Genomic DNA, 27,620 nt, shown 5'->3' with positions numbered 1-27,620 from the left:
CTTTGTATTGTCTGTAAGAAACTAAAGGGACAGTCAGAGCTCTCTGTTCACTCTGGGTATCATTAAACACCAGATCATCGTGCTGGAACCATTTAAAGTAGAATCTGGCCCAGATGTGAGACTCTGACAGATCTAGGCAGATGCCCCTGTTGCTTGCCTCTCTCCCCTATCAGCCTTAAATATCAAACATGTGCTGTCATTTCTGTTAGTAAGTTAATGATTGTGTTCACGACTTTTTGTAGGTTGCACAAAGCTCTGTCCTGTTGTGTTTGAGGGAGAGCTGGCTTCTTCATCTCTCCTTCTTTCTCTCACAGTCACGCCTCCTCCAGCCCATTCCTGCTCCCAGCAAACCACTGTATCTGTCCTTACCAAGGTCCCCAATCATATTCCTTTTCCCTTTATGACTGAGGCCTTGGCTGACTACCCTCTATGTAAATTCTACCTCCCATTCATTCTGTCCCATGCTTTACTTGTTTCCTTTGGAGCATTTAAAATCATTTAATAGACACTTAGTGTTTTGCTCCTCCACTTTGGATTGTATCTGTCTCCTCCATTAGGTGGAGCTCAAGGCGGCAGGGATTTGTATCCATTTTGTTCACTGTTTGATACTAAGCACCTAGAATAGTGTCCAACACATAGCAGTATATCCATAAATATTTATCCAGTTACTTAGTGACCAAATCATTCTGGAATTCCTGAAATCTTCTGTGGTCACTCCTCAGATCCTTCAAGCCCCATTATGCCTTTACTTACCCACAAAATGTTAGTGTTCTTAAGGCTCCATCGGGGGAGGGTATAGCTTTAGTGGTAGAGTGCAGGCTTAGCATGCCTGAAATCCTAGATTCAATTCCCAGTACCTCCTACAACAATTAGATAAGTAAACCTAATTACCTATGCCTGTCCCCACCAAAAAAATGAAAAATAAAAAAACCTCAGAGACCTGTCAGGTCTCCATCATCAGGCCCTTGCTTTCTCAGTCTATTCACTGTGTGCATCATGTTGGCATGGTTGTTCTTGGGTTCATCTAAGGATCACTAAGAAATTGCACATAAGGTACCTGTAACCAGCCTTGGCACAGTAGACTAATAATTATCACTTGAAAACTTACAAAACATAGAAAATTGATATAAAATTTCCACAAGCAAAAAGCTGACGTGCACGTGACTTGTGTGACCTTGAGAGATGAGCTGTGTTCTACTGATTTGTTGCTCTAGGTAACAGCTTCCCATGGCATCTGGACTCAGCATGATGAACCCCGTCTGTCTGGTGGAAAGACAGAACAGCCAGATGCAGTAAATCCAAATGCACTGAAGATTCTCGACCAGATATCTCAGCGTGTGGTAGTGGTGGCCATTGTAGGGCTGTATCAGTTGGGAAAGTCATACTTGATGAACCGTCTGGTGGGACAGAACCATGGTGAGTGCTGCTCAGGGCTGCTCAGGGCCGTGTGCTTGGAAGCAAGGATAATTAGGGTGCTGAGCATCCTCCTCCAGGTTCCTGCTCAAAAAGAACCTAACCCTGCACACTAAAGGATTCTGACTCTCACCACCAAATTTATAACTTCATACACTTCTCTCCATGGAATTTACTCTTTTCTCCAGTAATAGGGAATTCCCACCAATTTCAAACCATCCACCTCCTTAGTCCTGGTCCCATCCAATCCCATCTGCTCAGGGGCTCATCTGCAATCATTATTCTTTTCTTTTCTCCTTCATCACTCTTGTCCTAAACCACAGGGTCATTTGAAGCAGCACACAAACCTGTACAATATGTCATATATTTTTTTTAAAGTAATGGAAGGAAGAACGGACAGCAAAACCCCTGCATCTCACATCTCATTGTGGCTACTACTCATTTCTTTGGCTTTATTTCACAGGAAAACTTCCATAAACTACACTCCTTCAATTTCTCTACATAGTATTTTCTAATATGTGAAGTATAACACGTACAGAAGAGGGCATAAGTATATATATATATATGATAAAGTTGATGATGCAAAGTGATCATCTGTTCAGTCACTGCTCAGGTCTAGAAATAAAACATCACCAACACCCAAAAGCCCATGTCACGTGCCTCACACCCTCACTACAGCTAAGTGACATTTTGATTTTTTTGCTGTATTCTTTCACTCTTCCTGTGTAAACATGAGTTTACAATCGATGTATATGTTTCTGAAACATAGCTTGGACTTGTTATAGGAAGTTGCATGCTGGTATTAATTAGGATCTTGCTTCATAGTCTCGCTATGATGTTTACGCAGCCGATCTAGTTCGTGATACATGTCTATAAATATTTTCACTGATTGAAGAGCATGCAGTTGGCAGAGGGCACCATGGTGTATTCACCCACTGGTGCTGATGGACATTGGTATCATGTGCAGCTCTGCTGCTTCATGAATGGTGCTGTCATGAGAGTTCTTGTGTCTGTATCCTGGTGCCCTTGTGCACACCTTCTTTGTGTGATGTGCCCAGATGTGGACTTGCTGAGTCAAGGAGTCTGTCTTCAGCCTTTCTAGATGGTATTGAACAACCTTTTAAGCTTCCTATTCAGTGAGTATGCTCATTAGAAGTAATTAAGATTTCTTCACATCCTGATGAAACCTTGGTAAAAACACATTTAACTTCTGCTGCTGTGGTGTGTGCTTGTAGTTGCATGTTATTTGCCTCAATACAATTAATGTTGAGCACCTAGTCACACATTTATTTGTGATTTACATTTTCTATCTCAAGAAGTTGGATTTTTTTCCAAACAAAATGCTTACTTGCTTCCTATTGTTTTGTAGGACCTTCTACTTACATCCTGTTGAGCATTTCTGTCTGAAAAAACCATTCACCATTTCTTTCCTAATATCCTCCTCTGTGGCTCAGTGGCTCACAGTATCAGAGGGTAGGACCTCAGTCCACTAAACTCAAAGGATCTCAGGAATGTCTCACTGTCTCTCTCAGACTCTCTCTGTATTTCTCTCTAACACTCTATTTTTTTCCTTTCTTCTTATCTCCTTCTTGCTTTGCAATTTCTCATTGGTTGCAAACAAAAAATATAATCCACAATCTTTCTCTTTCTTTTAGAGGAACTCTTGACCAACAATCAAGGAGTTTTCCTTGCCAGATGAATATGAATTTTTGTTTTTTGAGGAACACTAAGAAAAAGATACCAGTCAAGGAGTATCAACAGTGCATTTTTTATTCTACTTGAGATAATAACAGGAAATAGGGAGTGATTTCCCTTATGGAGGAAACCCCTACACTAGTTATGTTTTAAAACACCTAAACTGCGACCCACTACACCAACCATATCACAGGAAGAGCAACACACACACACGAAAAAAGACAGACACACATATTAGTGCCCAATCAGAGGATGAGCAGAAGCAGGTCAGCACTCTCTCCTTGTGATGACTTCTGTCTGGTCCTTACCTGTCTTACTGACAGTGATGAGCGCCAGGTACACCTTGTCTTTTCTCCTGAGAAAGGTCAGGTTGCTCTGCATTGATCAGCAAGCAGTCAAGTACGATTATGATGTAGAATAGTGCGTATCATCTCAGGTTTTATAGCTCCTCTGTGCAGAGCACACCACGTGTGGAAACTGAAGGGCTTGAGCCATGCAGACTGCGCTCCTCTCGGTGTGTCATAACATCCATTTCTGCTCTCAGGTGCAGGCGGCATTGGTAGATGACAGATGCTGCAAATCTTGGACAAGATATATTACTTTCAGCTTCTCAGGCATACACTTTGCATCTCCCCTTGTGGGTTTAAGCCTTTGCAAAATAGAAGAGAAAGTCAGACAGGTCTTTTCTGCTTTCCCTTCTAGTATATCCTGAGGCAATGAACAAATAACTCATGGCTTTTGAGGAGGAGAAGAGAAAGGAGGAAATTACAGAGATAAAGGGGAAATAAAAGAATCTAGCAAAGCTGACATATCAGTCCAGGTGCTGGAAGGGCACTGATGATCCACTTAAAGGGTAACTGAGTATGGTCAGTGGTGGGACAGCTACATGAGCACCACCAGGGCAGAGTGAAACAGTGAAGAAAGTGGAGGCACCCAGGGAGTGGCAAGAGCAACAGCCAGGCAGCCATTGTAACTCCTGCAGCCTGAGGGTACAGGCAGTGAGTGGATACCAGAATGTGCCAAAGACCAGAGCAACTGAATGGAGCTAAATGAAAGCATATGTGAACAAGAGAGAAGAGCAGAGGCCTTGGGACACTTTGGGTCACCCTGGTGGAAGAAAAGCCAGGACCCTGCTGATATTTCTCACTGGTTCATCTCCATCAGAATGTGGATCAAGGCAGCTCTTCAGTGTCAGATAAAAATAAAAGGGATTAATATAGTTTACATTAATCTCAGAATGTGACATTTTGAGCCGTTAATGGTAGGAGGTGAACAAGTAACAGAAAGTGTTTCTTGAGACGGTTCTGAAGAGGTACATAAGTTGGATTTGCTGTTCTTGCTTAAATGGAGGAAACTTCCTTTCAGGCAGGCTCTCATTGGCAGACAAGAGTAGCCAAGGTAACCCGAGCACATCCTGGACTGTCTTACATCACTGTGCACTGTTTTCTTCTCTTCCTTTGCAGGTTTCTCTCTGGGCTCTTCGATGAGGTCTGAAACAAAGGGCATCTGGATGTGGTGTGTGCCCCACCCCTCCAAGGAGAGCTGCAACCTAGTCCTTCTGGACACCGAGGACCTGGGTGATGTGGAAAATGTAAAGCAGAAAATGTACTTTGCTCTTGATAGTTCACTTATATTTTAACTTATTTTAATTTTAAGTTTCGGAGGGAAGTGGGTAGTTTTTTTTTCTTTCAACATAGGTACTAGGGATCTCGATCCCAGGCCCCCATGCATGCTAAGCACATACTCTACCACTGAGCTCTACCCTGCCCTTCCACTTACATTTTAATTTCCCATCTCAATTTAAATTTGATGACATATTCCTATATACTGCAAAACCAATGATGAATAATGAGGCTAAATTCTTGTCCCTTGAATCTCTTCTTTAATAAGTTAAATACTTTGAGTATTAGGGAGAGATCTTACATTTTACACTGGGGTGAAAGATACAAGTTGGCAAAGACTTACTGGGCATCAGGATTCCAGGGCTTTGTTTTTAATGCCACTGATGTCGCAGTGAGTGAGGTCTGGGCCCAGGGCTTTGTTGGGGAGATAAGAAATATACAGAATTATCAGTATATGGAACAATAGGTATGAAAAGTGAGAACCTACACCTGCTGCTCAGGTTTGGGTACACAGCCTGCTGGAAGGTGTAACCCATGTGATCAAGGAATTCTAAAGGTTAAGATATGTGCGGTTAATGATATTAGAGGCAGAAATCAGGAAAATAGGGTTTCAGTGAAATACGCTATTTCAATTATCTCCAGAAAAGGTTCAGCCACACCAAGGTCATTCGTGAAAATTTTAGTCCAAGCGTCTGCGCTGTGAAGAGGGATTCCTCAATGACGTCTATAAACAGTGCACTCGGCCCCCCAAAAGCACTTGATGTGGGGTAATTGTACAAGTTCTTGTTTTACAGTCCAACTTGCAGTCATCTTTTCCCCTTTATATTAGTTAGAGTCTATGTCAAAATTAGTGGCTGTGAACCTTTAGCTTTCGTTACTGCAGAAAAGAGCTGTGATATGAATTCAGACATTCTGAATTTAAACATTCAGGTTTAAATATTCAAGAATCACCTCGGTGTCAACCGAAGATGATCTACAGTTCCTAATAGTCCGTAGTTTGCATAACCCTCTTCTTACCTCATTGCATTTGTCAAGGAACCAGAACATAGCAAATTGTAAACTGATAGCAGATGAACACCTGCTGCCCTCACTACATGTCATGATAGTATCTGATTCCCTTCCAAGGCCACTAAGGACTTGCTCTCATCTCGTTTTCAGTCTCACCATCTCCTAGCACCGCCATGAGCACCACTTCAGTCAAATACAATAGCCCTGTAGTTCCTCTGTGGGACCACAGTTTCTGGCAGTACTGATTCACTTCTCCCAGTCCTTCCATCTGCACCAGCCCTTTCTCTCCACAAACCAACGTCCCATCAGTTCTTTAATACCCAGCTATTTTCAGCTGAATGCCATCACATCCCTGACAGAAATAAGCACTTCTGGCTCTGAATTCAGAGTATTTTCTTTTGTCTTCTTTTTTTTTTTTTGCATTGCAACTTTGTCCTTCACATGAGAACATGTGGATCCACTCCAGGCAGTTTATCATGAATTCAGAGTAATTTTCTTTTGTCTTCTTTTTTTTTTTTTTTTGCATTGCAACTTTGTCCTTCACATGAGAACATGTGGATCCACTCCAGGCAGTTTATCATCTTGGATACATTTATATGTTCACACATTTATTGTCCCCTCTAGAAAGCCATGTGACTGGTGCTAGGGAATGTCCTGTGGTTCTTTATAGCCACACAAGCAAATGCAGTATCTGGTGTTTTCTAGACACACAATGAGCAGCTGATGAGTTTAGGTAAGTGGCATTTGTATTCCTAAGGTGGCCCATAATCAAGAGAAATTTGCATAAGCATCATTGCTTAGCTTCTATGTGCCAGGCAGTGTCTTTAACACATGACACACATTTACGGTGTCATTCTGTTCTGCTAAAATCTAATGTAACTGAGGCCCTGAGGGGGAACACATCATCATGGGAAAGGTTTTGGTTTGGAATTGTTTTGAAGTTTATGTCATTTGCCGTCCTGTTGACTTACAGTACAGCTGACATACAAAATGACAAACCGAATGAGAGAATGGGGTGTGGACTCCCCGCTGCTTTCTAGGGTGACTCCAAGAGCGACTCTTGGACCTTCATCCTGGCCGTGCTTCTGAGCAGCTGCTTTGTCTACAACAGCATGAGCATCATCAACCACCAGGCCCTGGAGCAGCTGCAGTATCCTTCCCTGACCGGAAGCCCTGGGTCCAGTTCACTGAGTCGGTGGAAATGGCCGCTGAGGCTGCTTCTCCTTTCCTGTGACTTCGTTCTCATGGCTGAGGAGAGGGGGAAATGGGGCAGAGAGGAATGCTGATAAAACTTGTTTTGGGGGGCGATCTGGTAATTGTGTTGCGGGGCACCTCTCATTCCTTAGCTAAGATCCCAGCTACGTGACCGAACTCACAAATCTGATCAGGACAAAATCCTCGTGCAGCTCTGATGACGGAGAGAACTCAGCCAATTTTGTGAGTTTCTTTCCAGACATCGTGTGGACTGTGCGAGATTTCATACTGGAGCTGGAGTTTGATGGACGCCCCATCACTGAAGATGAGTACCTGGAGAATGCCTTGAGGTTGATTCCAGGTATCAGAACCTGGCCAGGTTGGTGGGTAGGTCAGGAGGTCGTGGGGTCTGCAGAGCCCTACCACCCAGCACATGATGTCAGTCTTTATTTGAGATTGGACTTGTGCTGGGTGAACGATGGTGTTTGGCTCCAGTCATTTTTCTTGTGGAAAAGCCCCAGTGGTCAGGGTTTAATCTCACAGAGGAAATTTAGAATCCAGTATTAGACCAAATGATTTCATGAAATCTGATGCCATGAAAAAGCAAGGCTCACACACTTATTTTACATATGAAGTACTTCTCCTTTCTTGAACAAAATAGGTCATCAATACAGAAATTGGTAAACACAGAAGCACAAGGGAAACCAAAGAACTTATCTTTGAATTATACTTCACCACATATGTTGTACTTACCCAGGTAGCCACAGCCCTCATAGACAGGCTATTTGCACACTGAAGAGTTCAGAAACAAAGCACAGCCTTGTTCTTCCAGGAAGACTGTCCAATGCCTCTTTTCCTTTTCTCATAATATTACACTTCATTCTAGAGCCTTGGCTGATACTTTATATAATAAATTAATTACTCAGCTTATATTTAGCAGAGAGGATAATGGTGGTACCCAAAAGCAATATGCATTTGGTGTATTTAATCATTTATTCATCCTTTCAATAAATATGTTTTGAACTGCTGTCGTATGCCCAGAGATGCTCTGTATGATACTGTCACGTCCAATATAAAAGGATGCAGAGGGCTGCTGAGGTCCAATCTTCACGTAAGCTAGTCTCACCATGAGATTGTATAGGCTAAGGCATTTCCAAATATATTTATAGAATGTGTATTTTTTGACTCTGACCTTATAAGGCTGTTCATTTACTGTCCTGAGTGTTATCTGCTCTCCACATGTGATCTTCCCAGCAATGGCATAAATATCCTGACCATGACATTTCTTTACCACCCACACTTCCTCTCTGTCACAGGGACTGCCATGACAGAAAAATATTTCTGGCAGGTTTTTGGATTAATGTATCTTTGAAGAAAAATCTAATAACGAGTTGATCCGCTGCGCATCATGCAAGAGCTGAGGAAAATAATCATAATTTTCTTCATTTGGAACAGATGCCTCTCCTTCTTGTTCAGAAGCACTTCCTACACTCTTAGCTCTGTGCCAAAACCAAAACAAAATTAGAAACAAGGAGGGAGGTTTTCATGCCCCGGGTAGATTAGCATAAGTTCAATTTGCATGATTCAATAAAAGGAGATTTACAGGCAGGGGAGCCACAGGGATGCAAAGCTCCCTGGAAATGAAAGTCCTCACCCCTCTGACCTGAAGGCTGTTCCTTCAGTGTTTATTCTTTCTCCACTTCTGCAGGCAAGGATCCTCAAATCCAAAATTCCAACATGCCCAGAGAGATGATCAGGAAGTTCTTTCCAAAATGGAAGTGCTTTGTCTTTGACCAGCCTGTCAGTGACAGAAAACTATTGGTCCATATGGAGGATGTGCCAGATGACAAACTGGATGGGAGTTTTCAGATGCAGTGCAAAGGTTTCTGTTCCTATATATTCACCCATGCAAAACCCAAGACCCTTGGAGAGGGAATCAGGGTCACTGGGGGTGGTGAGTCTCTCATCCTGGCCTGTCCCTCCATGGGTCAGGCTGTGTGATGGAGTTGTGAACACACTCTGGGTTTGTCAGCAATTGTGTTTTCTTTTGTATGTAATGTGGGAAAGCAGATGTACATGCCACATGTAGAAATGCACGCTTCTTCATTAAATTTTTCCTACATACGTGTTGTTGAAGCCTATCAACACTCATAATACTATTACACTAATAGTATAATGACAGACTCCTGATAAGGAAGGAAAAATGCAGGTTGATGAGAAGTCTGAATGGATAAGTATTTGTAGTGAAGACACACAATATGTTCTGTGAATTTGCATGAATGAGGAAACAAATACTAGGTCACGAACCATGTAGACTACCTGAGTGAGAGACAAATGTACACACAGTATCATGTCCGGTGCTGGCTTCATGCACTTGGCCCCTGTGCAGTCACACGGGGCCCTGTTCTCAGATGGGCCCTGCTTGGTTTAGTATTTCTGCAACTGTCTTGAAATTCTTGATGACACTTTTACATGGGGACCACACTTTCATTACAAATAGCGCCCACAAAGTATGTACCTTGTGTACATGTGTAATTAGTTCTTTTTATTCTATTACACTGGGGAAAAATTTCATGCAGACCGTTGAACATATTCTTCGAGATCATTCACCTAATATTATAATGTGATGCATTTGAGAATCATAAGTTGGAGTGAGTAGGAGACACAGTGATGTTATTATAAAGAAGAGGATTCATGGAAGAAAGAGAAGGAGGAGACAAGGCTGAAGACAAGATGAAGATGAGAAGAAAGTGAAAGAAAAATAAATTCAGTCAAAGCCTAGTGATTTTTAGAATGCTGATCTCTAAAGCTAAAAAAAACCCAAACAAACAAACAGGTAAGAACTGTCTCTGCTGCCCTAAATATCCTGTGTCACTCAGGGCTGGGGATGCTGGCAGTGGCCTATGTGGACGCCATCAACAGTGGGGCAGTTCCTTGTTTGGAGAACGCAGTGATGACTCTGGCGGAGCATGAGAACTCAGCGGCCATGGAGAAGGCAGCCACCCACTACAGCGAGCAGATGGCCCAGCACATGGCCATCCCCATGGACACGCTGCAGGGGCTGCTGGAGGTGCACACGGCCTGCGAGAGGGAAGCCATCACAGTCTTTATGGAGCACTCCTTCAAGGATGACAAGCGGGAGTTCCAGAAGAAACTTGTGGTAACATGCCTTAGAAGGTCTCCTTCCTCATTCTGTTACTCTGGAATGATCCTAGACTCCATCTTTTGTCCCCATGGTTCGTGTGCTACTCATTATAAAATGAGTTTAGATTCTTATTACTGACAAGGTCTGTGGGCTACAGTCCATCCTTTTTCTAAAAGTTGGGCTGTTTATTTTTGACTGTGAAACACAAATTACCCAGTGCTTAGCAGCATAAGACAACACACATTTAGTGGCTTACATTCCTTCAGGTCAGCTCTGAGCCCAGGGCACGTGGATGATCTTCTCAGTGCGCTGTGGCTGGAGACGTGGTTCAAATGGGCTTGGTCCTCACATGGAGGTTCCGTGGAACAGCACTCCATCTTCGACCCAGCCATGGTGCTTTGAATCCGCCTCCTTTTTCTGATCTCTCTGACTTCCTTTTCTGCTACCAACAGGAGAAAACACCTTTGAAAGGGCCTGTGATTAGGTAATGTCCACTCAGGTAATCTTCATTTCATAGTGTCAGCCTGTGCCATGTAACATAATTTAAACACAGGATGAGTGCTCATTGTATTCACAGGTCAGGGGACTCTGCAGAGTGTGGACACCAGTGGTGAAAATCCTTGGAGATCACAATTCTCCTTGCCATAGGCACCTTTGCTGAAAGTTTGACTTTCGACCATCCTACAAGTTACAATTATCTTAGTTCACATAGAGCAAAGCCAGCTCAATTGTAATTTATCACTATATGCAAAAAAAGCCCGTTCCTATATTTTCACACACACAAATCCTTAATGAGAAAAGAATCCATGAAGAGTTCAGAACTCTGGTTATTGTGTAGTTAATTCATTAAAAGGCAAGTGACTTGCTAAGTATATATTTTAATCCATAGCTCCCAAGTTTGCAGAAGAAACTATACTTCCATTCATAAACAAAATTTCATTTGTGTTGTGGGTGAATGGCTGTTAGTCCTACTACAGTTAAGGGAATCATGGACATCACACCTGCCAACCCCATCATTTCACAGGTGTGGAGTCTGAGCCCACAGGGGTTCAGAGACTTCCCACAAGGCACACAGAGAGCTGGTCAGAACTGGGACTAGAACTAGTCTCTTGACTCCATGTTTATTACTCTACATCTCCTGCACCCTGATGCTGTCAGACTGCTTCTTCCAAAGGACCGCATTTGGACTTTCCCTCTAACAGCTTCTTTCTATTGGATTTCCCCACATTTCCCTGGCAGGTCAACATCCAGAAAAGGAAGGAAGAATTCTTGGTGCAGAATGAAGAGGCCTCTGTCAAATACTGTCAGGCTGAGCTTCAGAAGCTTTAAAAGCCCTTGATGGAAGGTTTTAAGGAAGGAACTTTCTTTGCTCCTGGAGGACACAAGCTCTACTTAGAAAAAGGGACGAGCTGGAACAGGGCTATATGCTGGTGCCCGGGAAAGGGGTCAAGGTGAGGAGTAAGGGGGTGGGAAAAGAACAGCAGATTGGAGTCAGAGGGTCTGTGTTGATTCACGTGGTTGCCAGGTCCTGCCTTGTGCAGAGGGCACTATCTGATGCTTGTTGGGACCAGGTCACCAGGATGCTGACTGTGGAGCCCTGGGGCACTTTAGTGTTGGGTTACTGGTGAGGGGAGTAAGGATCCAGGATACCCTGGGATGTTGGCTACCCACTGCTGGCTGAAGCTAGGTCCCAGAGCTTATGGGACAAAGCTAACTCTGAGGACAAATCCAGGTCCTGGGGTCTGGTTGTAGGACCCAGGGGTCCCAGAGCATGTGTTGTGTCACTGTTGGTGTGACCCTGTTTCTGACACTGTTCATTGCTGAGCCTGGGATGCCTTGAAACTTGTGTTGATTTGCTCGTTGGGCAGAGCCAGAGCCTAGGTGGTCTGGCAGAATCTGGTCTGCTGGTGGGGGGCCGGGTCTGCCGGGTATAAGACTGAGGCTTTATTGTGGCTGGTGTATTCCCAGTAGTGGGTGGAGCTGGGCCTGGGGTCTCTGGCTGCATGGCAGTATCCTGGTGGCTTCAGGTCTAGTGCCTGTATGCTGGTGTGAGGTGCTCGGTCAGGATCCCGTGTGGAGGTGGCTGTGGTCTCAGGAGGTCCTAAGGCAGTGTGTCTGCTGATGGGTGGGGCTGTGTCCATGCTGAGCTAGGTTCTTGCCTCAGGAGTCCCAGCACTGTCACCTGCAGACCATTGGGTAAGTGTGGTGCTGGATCTTGGGGCTAAAAAGCTAGAGAGAAAATTCCAAAATGATGATTGCCAGCACCATGTCCACAAGGTAGAAGGAGCTCCCCAAAATGGTGCCAACAGTGTCTGTCCCCAAGGTGAGCTGCAGGTGCCCTCTGCCTCTCTGGGGCTGACTCCAGAATCATCAGGTAGGTCTGCTCCTGGCTCCTCAAATTAATGCTTCTGCCCTAGGTCCTGGGTCCTGGGTCCTGGACTGTGTGAGGTTTTGTGTGCACCCTTTAAGGGTAGATTCTTGGGGGTAGGATACAGCTCAAGGGGAAGAGGATAGACCTCAAGTGGTGGAGCACATGCTTAGTCGTCACTAGGTCCTGAGTTCGATCACCAGTACCTGCTCAAAAGCTAAATAAATAAATAAATAAACTTAATTACCCCCACCAAAAATAAATAAATAAGTAAAAAACTTTAACAATCTGTTACCATCAAAACGAAAACAAAATACAAGCAAACAAAATGAGTATTCTCTATTTTCACAATCCTTCTGGGACTCCCAAAACTGAGCCCCACTGGCCTTCCCTTCATGTCTTCCTGGTGCTAGACTTCTTGCTGGGGAGCCCAGCTTTGGGTTTGGTCCTCTCACTCCTCTGGGAGTTGTGAATCTCTCCCTGTTGTGAATAACCCACCTGGTGAAGGAATCTATCTACACTGCAGCTACCCACCTCCTACCTATATTCTTGTGGTTCCTTCTTCATGCCTTCAGTTGTAGGAGATTTTTCCTGATAAACTCTGGTCCTTTTCATGGATGGTTGTTCTGCAAATAGTTGTGTTTTTGTTGCCCTGTGAGCGGAGGTGATCTCAGGGTCCTTCTGCTTTGCTGAGTTGCCTAGACAATCAATTTAGGAATCAGAACAATGATGTTGGTACTGCTGTCATCCTCATTATCAAATTGAGAAATTGATGCATGAAGATGTAAGTTGCCTGAGATCACACAGCCCTCAAGTGGTGGAGCTGGTAGGGCAGCTGCATGTTCTCAAAAGCATTTCAGAGCTCAGAAGGATTCTTAGGACAGCTTCTTGGAAGAGGAGATAGAAGTCATAAATTGAAGTACAAAATAAAGAGTGAAATTATAACAAAGAAAGAGTAGATGAGCATCATTCTAAAACAAAAAGGAAGGAAAACGATGGGCAGATGGTGTGGTTGCAAACATGGAGGATGTTTTTCTGTGGAGCTGCACACGATCTTGACATCTGTTAAACTGCGGGGTCCTTTGTAAGATGAAGATTTCACAAGATCCAATCTGTAGTTTTACCGAACAGTCGTTTCCCCAGCAACAGACTTGTTCTTGGTTGCCTGGCAAATCCTTGCTTCTTGCTGTTTCCTCACAGAAATGAGGTCCTGCAGAGCTTCCTGCAGTCCCAAGCAGGAGTGGAGGAAGCCATCCTGCAGGCAGACAAAGCCCTCACTGATGGGGAGAAGGCCATGGCAGGTATGGGGCAGGGATGAGCCCACAGAGGGGAAGGTGGTTCCTGTGCTTCTCTTTGACTGGTGTGACAGCAAACACTTCCTGGCACCAGGGACTTCTTTTCCTTCTGTGGGAGTTCTCTGATATGTCTGAAGACAACTCCGGGAGGTTGGGTTTCATGTACGTCTGATCAGTGCCTTTCCATCCCATGCTGAAGCATGATTTCCTGATGTGGATAGAAGGCATGTTCAGATTCCCTCCTGCCATTTTAAAGTCACTTTAGTGGCTGAACTCAGGAGGGTACAGCTCAGCATAACTGATATTTCTTCCCTCCTGAAAATTGTTGTGAAACAGTGGAACGTGCCAAGAAGCAGGCCACTGAGAGGGAAAAAGAATTGCTAAAGGAGAAACTGAATGAGCAACAGCAAAAACTGGAGATGCAGGAGTGAAGCCACAAGGAGAATCTAGCGCAGCTGGAAGAGAAGATGGATAGGGAGAGAGAAGACCGTCTGAGACAGCAGGAGAGGGTGCTGGAGCACAAGCTGAAGGTAGGTCTGGAGGGGCGTGGGAAGCACCTGATGGATGATACCCCAACTCCTTAGGAAGAAAGGAGCAGAAGTTCTACCTAAAGTCAGATCCCACAGGGAAATCCAAAGACATTTGATTCATTGTAACATCAAAGTGATGTGGGCCGAGCAGGAGGCTTATGTCTGTAAGACTCAGCACTTCCTGTAGTGTTAGGGTTCACAGGGTCCAAATTACATGACCTGGGTTCCTAGGCTGCTATTTGCAGTGATACTAGGGTCTCACTTGCCCCAAATAAAAAGGACTTCAGTCCTGTAGTTCTTAGGAATTTCAGTATGACCATAAGAGACATGAAATAGACCTGCTCCTGAAAGTAGCAGATTGTGCATTATAGGAAGGAAAGCTCTACAATTTGCAGCCTTTGTTTCCAGATCCACCTGACTCATGTTACACACCTTGAGTCAATGCATTCTTTGTCCCAAACTGGTGTTTGGTGGCCAGTGTTCTAAAGAGAGTGACCAGTTGCCATTATCTGTGACATATGTGTGGTCTTCTTATCCCAGGGGAATAGGAAGTAACTGCAATTCACCTACATTCCCTCCCAAAGTGCATTCTTAGGCATGGAGCTCATGACTGGACAGTTCTCAGGCCTGACCTAGGCCCACCCCTCCCCATCCAGTGACATGGTTCTGAGGGACCGTGGGAAACTGTAAACCCTGCCCAGGTCCATATGATTGCAAATATTGGCCAAACATCAGAAAGCATCTCAGGGACAAACAAACACAGGTGCTTTGCTGCTGCAGATTTTAGAAACCCAATGCTGATGCCTGGGTGTTTTCAAAATGGGATCCTCTCCTTTTCACAGATTCAGGAAGAACTACTGAGAGATGGATTTAAAGAGAAATCTGAGGCATTAACTAGTGAAATAAATAAACTAAAAGAAGGCATTGAAACAACCAAAAAAGTCACCCCTTCCTGATATCCAAGATCCTGGATGTGGTGAGTGTCGCCTTAGTTGTAGCGCTACCTGGGTATTTTAAACTAGTTGGTATTGGGCTGAAAGTGCTCAGTGAGGCTCTTAAAAGGGCAGAGAACTCCTCTTAAGTATATTTTGGAAGATTTCTTTTCTTTGAAAAGAGTAACAGTGTAGCTCATTTAAAAAATGTGTCACGGTAGTTTTGTTCAAGGAAAGTTTAAACATAAAACATGATTACCAAAGAGATACTGAAGTGATTAACAGGGCCTGATGTTAAAAAGAACAAAAAAAAAATGGATTGAGTTAGTTAATTTGAAGAAATAGAAAAGAAGTTGCAAGATAATGATGAATTATAGAAAAGCTTTAAGAAAAGCAAAACAACAAACAGTAAGAGGACGTACGTTCACCGTCAGTGATACCAGCACGGAGGTTACCTCTTTAAACTATAACAAGCCCTTATGACTCAGTGAGGAGAGAGCGACAAACACATTTTTTAAAATCAGCAAAAATATACAAAGAGAGTAAAAGTGTTTCACTTCACTGACTCTGAAAGATGTACAAAGTAAAACCAGGAAGTTCCTGTGTCAGCTCTCAGATGGGCCACACGGACCAGGATTACCAGGACACTGATGGCTCAGGATCCAGGATCCCAGTGGTGCCTTATCTCCGGCAGGGAGAATGTTCACGGTCCCAATGTACATCCAACTTTGAAATGCAAATACCGTTGATCCAGCAAGATAGCATTTGGGAATTCACTTTACAGATTTATTGACCCAAATTGAAAATGGCATAAGTAGTAGCATGTTTGATGCAAGACTGTTGAAATTCCACAAGACTAGAAACAACTATCAAGGCCTGTCGCATACTGGGGAGGTCAGTCTTCAGACACGCCAACAAAGGATAACTCTGCACACATTGAAATGAAAGAGGAGCTCTATTTTTGCTAACATGGGGAAATCTCCAAGATGTGTCTATTGTAAGTGAAAAATAAAGATGCAGAACACGTGTGTAGTTGTAGTACTGACTTTTTAAAAAATACATATATGCATGTATTATCATGAATCTCCAGAAACTACAAGAGAACCTGGTACCCATGAGCTGAAGTCCCCTGGGATGTTGGCTAATGTGGTCCCTAAACACCAACCCCACATTCATACAGATGATGATTTCAAAAGGAAATTACTCTTCAAAGTCAACTGAAGCTTTTAGGAATTCTTCTTAATTGTCTAGGACTTAAGACCACTGTGGTTAGAGTCAAATGCTTGTAACTCCACAACTGCACATAAATCTGACTCTGGGAGTTGGCACACAGAACACAGGCTTCCTTATGCACCCCGGCTTCCTCACTCACTACCCGTTATTGTTAATATATGTTCCTCCTTCCAGTCTCCTGTTTGCTGATGTCCTGAGCCAGGATGTGGCGTCCCCCCTCCATGCTGCCTATTGTCCCAGGTTGCCCTCATAATATATGACTTGTTATATAACTTTGAACTTGAAATGGCCTATTTACAGTTGCCTCCCCTGCTGACACAGGATCTCATCTATGGGATGATCTTCCACACTGTGTACTTAGCTCCCACCACAAAGCACACCACATAAACGCTGGGGTTTCCATTAATACAGGTAAAGAAACACATACGCTGCCACCCAGCAGGGCCCCCAATTCCCATTTCCTTACCATGTTAACTGCTGCCCAGGGGTCTCAAACTAAGGGACACAGTTTTAGGAACTAGTGCTCAAGGGCAGAAAGTGCATGCATGCCCACCTGAACCCGCCGCCCTCCTCTCTGAGGAACTGGCCATTCCATGTTGTCTGGATTCCTCAAGTTTCCCTCCCATGAAACTTACCCAGCGAGCAAGCCACCACCATCTGTGACTCACAGCACAAGACATGAATTAACAGAGTGAAGAAAGAGCTCATCACTTGCAAACATATCATGTCTACCATAATTCCTCAATCTGGTCAAGGAGCGTCTCTTAAGATAAAACTATGCTTTTCACATGAGGATTGATTTCTCACTGAATGTGATGCCCGCAGGCTGACAGACTGTGGAATCTACAGGCATAGCTCTGCTTTCTTGAGGGCTGTGAGCTGATGCTGAGTTGCCATTTCCCTGACCAAAGCCACTGGAAAAAGTCCCACCACTGGTCCATTCCCAAAGACCCTTGGGTATCAGCAGAGGAAGGCCCTGAGCACACCAAAGGTCTGGGTAGTCTGGTAAAGGGGGTGAGGTGCTGTGGTGAGTGCTACCTCATCAAGTCCCCCAGGGCATGTGGCATGTATATGAACAGGAAACCTGAAACAGGAGTTTGTGATGGGAAGTGACCATGGTTTAGAGAAAGGAAGGCAGTGGGAGTAGGGGAAAGGACAAAGCAGAGGAAGAGGAATCTTCACCAACTCTGAAGTTCACTTATAAGTTGTCACGTGTGGAATAAAGTTATATACATTTCAAGATAAGGGCCCAAGTGAAAAGCCTCTCCCATACTTGAAAATTAATACATAATTGTTAAATTACTGGAGGATTCCAAGGCCTATGCATGTACTTTCTCATCCATTCTGCAGGAAGGCTGCATTAGAACCATTCTTCTGCACATGCTTTGGTGCAGGAACAAGCGAGCTGCTCTAGACAGTTCTGTGTTCCTTCTCCCTTTCCCTCAGATCTGTGTGTGTAGTCCTCCTCACGAGTGCTCCCTCGCCTGTGAGCTGGGCGGTACGTAGTCCTCACAGATGTGTTTATGAAGGAAGGTCTTCAGTGTTGCAGATGGTTGCAGGAACTCATTACAAATGCAAAGAAAATTAGAGGACACTTCTCTTCAAGAATACAGGGGAAGAGCTGAAGGAAGCGAGACATGAGACAGTTTCAGGTGGTGTCCCTTGGCCTCCTCAGGCTTAGGTTAATTCTGCTAGTGTGTCTATGCTGAGGGAGCCATGGGCAAGAACACAAACAGCCAGTCTGCACCCTGGGGGGAGTCCTTCTCTGCGAAGCAGCGGTCCAGTCTGTGGTGGATGCCGTGGGCAGCTGGCACGTCCTCTGGTACTGAAGACCTGATGGGGTGTGTGTCCTCTATTGAGCCAGGAGGAGCAGGGCACCAAGAGCAAATCCAGGAGCTGCACAGCTGGCAGGACCCCGGGGTGGCTGACCTTATGTCCTGTTCAGGTCAGGGCATTGGGACCTGTCCAATTCTCCTAACCCATCACGTGCTTTAAGCCCTGCCAACTTCATTACTGCCCAAGACTCTCATGCCAGTTAACAAACTCTATGTTGTTAATTCAAAACAAAATGCTTCCTGTACAAAATCACTTTAACTTAAGATGTTTTATTCTAGATTTCATCAATTCACATTCTATTAACTACCCTATGGGTATAAATCAGAGTCAGCATATATACACACACCATGCAGTGTATTCTGAAATATTTCATGTTAATTACAAATGGACAAATAATTCTTCCCAGTTCCAACCTGCTGTTGTCCTGAATCTTTGTGTTCTGCTTCCTCACTAGAATCAAACCCCTTTACTGACCCTGAAACTTCATCAGCTGCCCCTGGTTTCTGTCCAATTCAAGGGGACAAGTGAAATCCCTCATTGCGGCCACATTTTGTAGGCAGCCTATGGGATTAAGAGAACGTATCTGTGTACACTGACCATGTTTATGGCAGAATTTGGGTAATGTTACTGATTAGCAAAGACTCACCTAAAAAGATAAATAAAAAATGGATTTCAATCACCAATACCAAGCAGAAAATTTTTCTTAAAATAAATGATTGATGTTTTTCAAACAAAAAGTACTTTCTTGTTGTGTATGTATTCTTGTATAATTATAACATAATTCAAAGTCATTAGCCATTATTTTATGGGCTGTAAGTGCTGTCAGTTGGACTTACAGGTCAGTCTCACTGCTTATACGTATGGTCAAAGGCAACAGTTCCTCAATTAGCCAGTCATTCTCCTACTTAGTGTTTACTTTTCTCACATAAGGATTTCTTTGGTTGGCTTCAAATTGGATCTGAGGTAAAATCTTGAGCACAACCAAGTAAATAAAATAAATGAAAAGAATAATACATTAAGATGACACATTCTGAAAAATTATGAAAATGAATACATGGATGTATATGCATGACTGGAACCTTCTGCTGTTCATCAGAAATTGATACATTGTAATTAACTGTAGCTCAATTTAAAAATAAATTAATTTTTAAAAATACAGTGTATTCAAAGCATAAATGAGGGAGTGGGGAGGGATTTTGCAAAGAGTGCTATTGACCTGACACAAGTAGGATTGAGAAGGTTTACTTTTCAGCTTCTCTACATCCCCCCGGCCCCCTGTGTCAAGCAGAGCTTGAGTGTGGTCTGGCTTCTCGGGGTGAGGCACACACCACACCCAGATGCCCTTCGTGGGAGACTGCACCGTGGAGCCCAGAGAGGGGGTGCAGGAAGAAAAGGGAGTGCAGTTTTAGTAGCAGACAGAGCAGGAAATTGAATAGAACTAACAAAATCTGAGTTAAAAGAGATAAATAAAATCATAATGAGTATTGGTCTTAATTACAACTAGATAAAGAGAGAAATTAGAATGTCCAGTACAAACTGAAAGGTTTATTTTTACCTTAAAAATCAGTGTTAACTTGTATGACTTTTTAAAATTATTACCTTACTCCTTCCAGAAAAGCATATTTATACTTTAAGGAGGAAGTTAAGGCTAAGTGGGAATTAAGAGTTGAGTCATCCTCCAGAGCAGCGAAAATGTCAGAAGCCCATCACTGGATGGAAAGTGAGTTTCAATGTTCCTCCCCGTCCCTAACTTCCTCTCCTCACATCACTGTCCTGAATGCTGGGAGTCTTGGTGGACAGAAGGGACTCGGGGAGGCTTTGGTGGTGCCTTCACTCTCCCTTACTCTCACCAGCCAGCCTGTTCACCAGGTAGGACTGGCCTGTGCGTTAGAGGCACACACTGACAACCGCCACCGCCGGCTGCAGAACAGCAGGCAGGATGGTCAGAGCTTTCGGATCAGTCAAGAGTGACCCATTAGTGGCAGATAAAAAGCCAGGTTTCCCCTTTTCTATGATCAGGACCCACTTCCTCTTACAACAATGGTGCATGGGGCTTGCTTGCAAGCAAATAGTCTGTCCAATTTTATACCATAAGGCATAACACTTTTACAAAATGGGAATCAATCAGTGACTGACTCAGAAAAAGTGGCTTCACAAAGAGTTTATAAGCTCCCAAATTGCAATAACTTGTTACCTCTTCTTGCTGCTTGCAATAAAAAGAAAAGTTCAATTGGATCAATTCAAACAATGCCCTTTATTTCATGTTTGGGGCCAGTGTGAACTGTGTGAGGATGCCAAAACTTCATAGAATACTTTTGTAGGTCCACTTGCCCAGAATATTAGATTCATTCACAATGGACCTGGTAGCTCCTGTTTCATAGATGAGGGCTGTCGGTTCCCTGATGGAATGACCACAGCTTATGCTGACCCAGGTGCTGGCACTTAGTAAATAAAAACAATAATGCGAACATCTTCCAGTTTCTGCACACTTGAATCAGACCCAGTGACAACTTCTTTACATGGATTATTTTCTCTTAGTCTTACAGATACTTTTACCACAATATTAGAGAGATTCAATAACTTGTTACAATCACAAGGTCCTAAATAAAATTTGAATCCAAAAAGTGTTACTCCAGAACCCATGCCATCAACCACCTCACTTACTAGCTGTGTGTTTGCTGCGTGAATAATAATGACAATAATATTTCTTATTTTTAATTGTTTCTAGGCTGGAACCTTTATGTATGTAAGTTAATATTCATAATAACTCTGTATACTATGGAGTTATTTTTATCCACATTGTCCAAGGAAGGAAACGAGTCACAGGTAAATATATGTCAACTAAATATTTTTTGTAACCATTAAAGGATTGCAGCCCTGCAAATGTTGAGTGCAGAGATCTATGGGTTTTCAATAAAATTTAATAGAATTCAATGATAGACTAGAATTTCTTTCATTACTCTTCATTCCATTCTCTATCTCTGAGTTTCCACTGATCCAGGGGTGTGACTGCACGAACACTACACAGGTCCTAGTGCCTGATGTCTGCAGATCCATACTGGTGGCCTGCGGGCACAAAATCTCAGGGACAACAGAGCAGAGTGCTAACACTTCCATGGCTAAAACAGGGACAAATATCATATAACATGATCAAGTCAGATTCATCCCAGGTCACAAGGTTGGTTCAACATATGCAAATCAATCACTGCAATACACCACATCCACAAAAGGTAGGACAAAATCACATCATCATCTCAATTAGATGCAGGAAAAGCATTTGATAAAATTCAACACCCATTTATGATAAAACTCTTACTAAAGTGGGTATAGAGGGAATAGACTTCAACATAACAAACGCTATTCATGACAGACCCAGAGTCAGCATAACACTCAGTGGGGAAAAGTCTATTTTTAGTTCTTTGGGGAATCTCCATACTGTTTTCCATAGTGGCTGCACCAGACTACATTCCTACCAGCAGTGTAGGAGGGCTCCCTTTTCCCCACACCCCCTCCAGCGTGTATGGTTTGTGGACTTTTGAATGACGGCCAATCTGACTGGTGTGAGGTGAGACCCCACTGTAGTTTTGATTTGCATTTCTCTGATAATTAGCAACACTGAGGTTTTTTTCATGAGCACAGTGGATATGTGTAGTCTTCTCTGGAGAATTACTTGTTGAGATCGTCTGCCCTTTTTTGGATTCGGTTGTTTGTTCTTTTCTTATCAAGTTGTATGAGCTGTTTATATATTCTGGAAATTAAGCCCTTGTCTGTCTAGTCTGTTGTAAATAGTTTCTCTCATTCCATAGGTTGTCTTTTTGTTTTGCTTGTGGTTTCCTTTGCTGCACAGAAGCTTGTAAGTTTGATTAGGTCCCATTTGTTTCTTTGTTCTTTTATTTCTATTGCCTGGGTGGACCGCCCTAGGAGAACATTGCTGAGATTTATGTCAGATGATGTTTTGTCTATGTGTTCTTCTAAGAGGTTTGTAGTGTCTTGTTTTATGTTTAAGTCTTTAAGCCATTTTGAGTTTACTTTGTGTTTAGCATGAGGGAGTATTCTCCTTTTTAAAGGCTGAACAGTATTGCACTGTACACATCTACCATCTTTTCTTTACTCATTAATCTGTTGATGTCCATTCAGATGTTTCCACATCTTGTCACTGTGTTTGAGAATACTGCTGCCATGTACGTGGGAGTCTGAAATTTCTTTGAGGTCCTATTTCATTTCTCTTGGGTAATTAGAAATGAAATTGCTGGCTCATATGTTGACTCTACTATTAATCTTTTGAAGATATTTCATAGTGTTTTTCATAGTGTTCCCATATTTTGTATTCCTATCAACAGTGTACAAAGTTTCTTTTTCTCCACACTTACCATCATCTATTATATTTTGGTTTTGGTTAATAGCTGTTCTAACAGGTCTGAGGTGAAATCTCATTATGCTTTTGATGTATTTCCCTAATAATTAATGATGTGTATTTTTTCCTATGTTTGTTGGCCATTGGTACATCTTTGGAGAACTCTGCTCAAGTGCTTAGCTCACTTTTCTGTTGGGTTTCTAGGTTTTTTTCTACTTAGTTGTAAGGGTTTCTTATATATTTGGGAGATTACCCCTCATTATGGTATATGGTTTGCAAATATATTCAACCTTACTATAGGTTGCCTTTTCACTCTGCTGATCATCTTCTTTACTGTACAAAAACTGTTTAGTTTTATTAAATTCAATTTTTTTTTTTTTTTTGCCTGTGATTTTGGTGTCCTATCTCTGAAATCTTGCCAAGGCCAAAGTTGTGAAATTCTTCTCTATGTTTTGCACTAGAAGTTGAATGATTACATGTCTTACACTTAAATTTTTTATTCATATTGGGTTGATTTTTGTTTGTGATGTAAGAAAATGGTCTAAATTCATTCTTTTATGTGGATATCTATTATCTTGAACATCATTTATTGAAGAGAATATAATTTCCATCTTGTGTGGTATTGGCAGCCTTGTCGGATATCTGTTGATTGTATATGTCTGGATTTGCTTCTGGGCTTTCTATTTTGTTCCTTAGTCTAACTGTTCTCTTTATGGGAGGACAATTCTAGTTTGAATATTGTAGCTTTGTAATATATTCTGAAACAGGAAGTGTGATGCATCCAGGTTTGTTTTTTCTCAGAATTGCTTTGTGTATTTGAAGACTTGTGTGGTCTGTATGAATTGTAGAATTTTTTTTTTATTTATGTGAAAAAAAATCATTGGAATTTTGATACAGATTACATTCAATCTATAGATCACTTTATATTGTATGAATATTTTAAGAATATTAAAATTTTCAATCCATGAGCATAGGATGCTTCTGCATTTGTGTCTTTTAAACTTTCTTTCATCAATGTTTTGTACTTTTTAGAATATAAGTGTTTCACCTCCTTTGTTAATTTTATTCCTAAGAATTTTATTCTTTTTTAAACTTTTTTAATGAGCTAGAGTCATTTTACAATGTTGTGCATTTATTATTTTTGATGCGATTAGAAGTGGGATTGTTTTACTTTTAGCTGTAATTTCCATTACAGGTAATTCACTGTTAGTGCATGGAAATGCAACAGATATTTTGATGTTGAATTTGAATTCTGCAACTTAACAGAATTTTAAAATTCATCTTACCAGTTTTTAAGTGGAATCTTTAGGGAATTCTGTTTGCAAGATTATTTCATCTGCCAACAGGGACAATTTTATTTCCTCCTTCCCATTTTGGTTGCCTTTTATTTCCTTTTCTTGCCTCATTGCTCTGGCCAGGAAATCTGCCACTGTGTTGAGTGAACATGGTGAGAGTAGTTATCCTTTCCTTATCCCTAATCAGGCCAGTCACACCTGAGTATGTGAACATAGGGTCTGAGAGGAAGGTAGAAGAGGAGAAACTGAATAAATTCAAGAGTGTAACTTTAAAATTTATATCAAGTTGATATCATTTATTTTATTTTGAAAAAAGCCTATTCATTAATCTGAAAGTGACTAATGAACTAATGGCAGGAAAGAATGGTCCAATAAAGTATTTTAAAGGGATGTTTTTGAGAATGTTTGAGAAAGAACAAAGTTGTTTTCTGTTTACACAGAACTAGGTACAAAATACTAACTGTTTAGAAAGTAAGAATAATACAAAATTTAAGGTGTGAAAAAAAGATAAAACTTAAATAAAAAAGAGATAATACTTTAGACGCTATGTGTGTTGTCAGGACGTATATGTTCTAGAGTCCTTTTAAGGCTTTGTTAAGTATGACTGTCAAAAGTTAGGAGCAACCTAAGAAACATTAATAAACTGTCTGACATAAAAAATAGAGGAAAAGTTAAAGGGAATGTTGAGATATGAGATATGATATAGGGAAAGTAAGAAAGTGTTCTATATGATGTACATGACAATGCTATTGAGTTACTATTATTTTTATTATCCCTAATATAAAGTTTATCTACCAAGACCAACCTGGAAGAACTAGTTGACTCTAACATGGATGGAAATTGCTCACATTATGAGTCTCTGCTTTCCAAAGTGCAAGGCAGACAGACTCTCCAGCGGGGAGGTATGTGACTTAGATTCTGTCAAGCAGATATACCTCTGTGAGATGGAGATGTGAGTAACCCAAAGATGCAAGTTTTCATGGGGGATTTTGTTTCCTACAGATATAAAATAGAGAAGTTTGTATACTCAGAGCTGACATTGGTGGAGCTTCTGCCATTAGATCTGGAGATGCCATTATGCAAGGGGGTGATGGAAGGGTTGTTTTATCTTGAGATTCCTTCACTTTGTGGTTGGTACTGTTCTTCCTGAAGCAGTAGTAGAGTCTGGCTCTCTCACTGTCTTAGAGAACCTGTCTGCTACCTAACAGTCTTAAGAATCTTTTTTTTTCTTACTACTGAGAAGATTCTTTTGCTTGCAATAAAGATCCTTAAGCGACACATATGCTGAAACAATTGTGGTAAGATAATATTTTCATATTAATTAATTGTTTTTTATTTTTTCCTGTTTTTTATCTTTCCATGATACACGTTAATCCTGAGTAGCTTCCCGGGTATAATGTCTTAGTAGAAGAGAGGAAGGAAAAACAGAGTCAAGTTTTAGATTTTGAAGGATTATAGTTATGATTTTCAGAAGAATGGAAAGGAATGTATTTTGAGCTTGAGTTAAAGTTCCCTTTTTGTGATTGTAGAAAGTATTCTTGGAACTGTAGAAGGAGAGAAAACCAAGAAAAAGAGAGTAGAAAAGAGATATGTTGGGTTGCCTGGAAGTGGGACAGTAATTGTCTGGAGGGATTCTTTAGACAGAGAAGGTTAAACATCCACTCATGAATCCACTTTGCACAGGGGCACGCACTTCCCCTGCCAATGTCCCGGAGTCATATCAGTGACCACAGAGAAGTCCTCCACCCTATGGAGAACTTTCCACTGTCTGCACCCTGGAGTTAACTGTCCCAAGTCCCCCTAATTGGAGGCCATTATGTGACCTCATGACCCCTTAGCAGCCACTCCTATTTAACTGTGGTCCATGGCTTTGTTCATTCCCATTAAATTTTTCCCTCTGTTCCCAACACTCCAATTCTATTCCAGGACCAAAGTACAATGTTCAGTAAGAGCATATCTAGAAAAGTGGTGTATGTGGGGGGAATACATCTATCCTGAGCGGAACCGATTATCTCCCCACTGTAAAATGCATATCACTTATACAATTTAAGGTTTCTCTAGAGTCAATGTGCATGATTTCAAATATAGGATCCAGCTAAGTATCGCACTAATTGGTAGTACTATAATTAAGCATGAATTGAATCACCCTGTAGGTAAACACATTGTCTTCACATTTTGTTTCATGTTGGCAAAATTTATGGCCCAACAACAGTTCAAACCTCATTGTTTCAAGTTTTGTTCTGTGGTAATTGTTTAATGTCCTGAAGTTGCTCACTCAACTTGTTCCTAGCAGGTGGGTGCTGGTTAGGAAATTGCTTTCCTTAGGTTTTTATGATACGTTGGAGATGCTTCTTTGTCTCTCATCTGGACAGCAGTCATCAGTTTGAGAGATCCATGTTCTCCTTGTGGAATCCTTCCTGGTGAGGACATTCTTCTTCCTAAAAGGAAAAGTGGAGACAGAACTCACACAACTTAAAATGTTTCCTACATTTGCTAGATTATTTCATATCCACATTAGTCCCTCCTGGGTGTTGAAACTTGTTTTTAAAATCTTGTCCGCCCTTAACTTCCATTATATCACTCTTTCTTCAGTCTCTTATTCCAGTCAAAAAGTTTCTGGGATTTCTTTAGCTGCAGAAATGTTCTACTCTTACAAATTCTAAAATATTACTGAACCAGAATGATTTTCTTGACCTCTTTTACTCACATGATAGGAAGCAAGAAAGTACCTGAAATTTAAGGACTAGAACCCTCCCTTGCTCTGCCTTTTACTGGGCCTTCTCCTTTTCCATCTTCTCAAAAAATGGTTCTATATGTTCTTTTCTCTCTCTACATCATATGCTCATTCTTCTTTTCCATTTCCTCCAACAGTTTGCATCTTCTTCAGCTTCAGACTTTATACATTCCACTAAAGAAAAATAAGCAGAGAAGTATGAGATTTAAATTGTTATAGCCTTATTTTGCTTTTCACCCTTTTCATTTTTTTAATTTAGTTATAGTCAGTTTACAATGTTGTGTGAATTTCTGGTGTACAGCACAATTTTACAATCATACATGAATATACACATATTCATTTTGAGATTATTTTGCAGCATGAGCTACCAAAAGATCTTAATACATTTCCCTGTGCTATACAGTATGCACTTGTTTATCTATCTATATATACCTTTCAGTATCTACAAATCTCAAACTACTAGTCTATCCCTTCCCACCCCCATCACCCCTGACAGCCACAAGTTTGTGTTCTATGTCTGTGAGTATGTTTCTGTTTTATATTTAAGCTCATTTGTCTTTTCTTTTCTTTTCTTTTTTTTAAGATTCCACATAAGTGATAACATATGTTATTTTCCTTTCTTTTTCTGGTTTACTTCACTTAGAATGACATTACCCAGGGAAGTCCTTGTTGTTGTAAATGGCATTATATTGTCATTTTTCAGGCTAAATAGAATTCCACTGTATAAATATACCAATACTTCTTTATCCAGTCATCTGTCAATGGACATTCAGGTTGTTTCCATGTTTTGGCTGTTGTATATATTGCTGCTATGAACACTGGGGTGCAGGGGTCTTTATTAATTAGAGTTCCTTCTGAATATATGCCCAAGAGTTGGATTGCTGAGTCATATGGTATGTCTGTTTTCAGACTTTTGTTTTATTCTTATTTCATAGAGAACACCTCGTGTGGTAATTTTGGCACTGT

The 27,620-nt window shown here is 41.7% G+C and overlaps 1 protein-coding gene across 1 annotated transcript; it reads left to right on the top strand.

The window, feature by feature from the left end:
- Nucleotides 1-1,227: 1,227 nt before the first annotated feature.
- Nucleotides 1,228-16,235, top strand: LOC102520255 (guanylate-binding protein 7). Its single transcript, XM_032494660.1, is given in 14 exon segments — nucleotides 1,228-1,288; nucleotides 1,291-1,416; nucleotides 4,572-4,699; nucleotides 6,779-6,888; nucleotides 7,097-7,293; nucleotides 8,641-8,886; nucleotides 9,812-10,092; nucleotides 11,317-11,473; nucleotides 11,476-11,528; nucleotides 12,049-12,125; nucleotides 13,646-13,746; nucleotides 14,077-14,270; nucleotides 15,113-15,205; nucleotides 15,208-16,235. Coding segments are annotated over 14 exon segments (1,968 nt in total). The 3' UTR covers nucleotides 15,352-16,235.
- The last annotated feature ends 11,385 nt before the right edge of the window (nucleotides 16,236-27,620 follow it).

This window comes from Camelus ferus, chromosome 13 (genome assembly GCF_009834535.1).
Source record: "Camelus ferus isolate YT-003-E chromosome 13, BCGSAC_Cfer_1.0, whole genome shotgun sequence".
Lineage (NCBI taxonomy): Eukaryota > Metazoa > Chordata > Mammalia > Artiodactyla > Camelidae > Camelus > Camelus ferus.
Note: the sequence above shows the minus strand (reverse complement) of the source record. Positions and strands in the feature narration are given on the sequence as shown.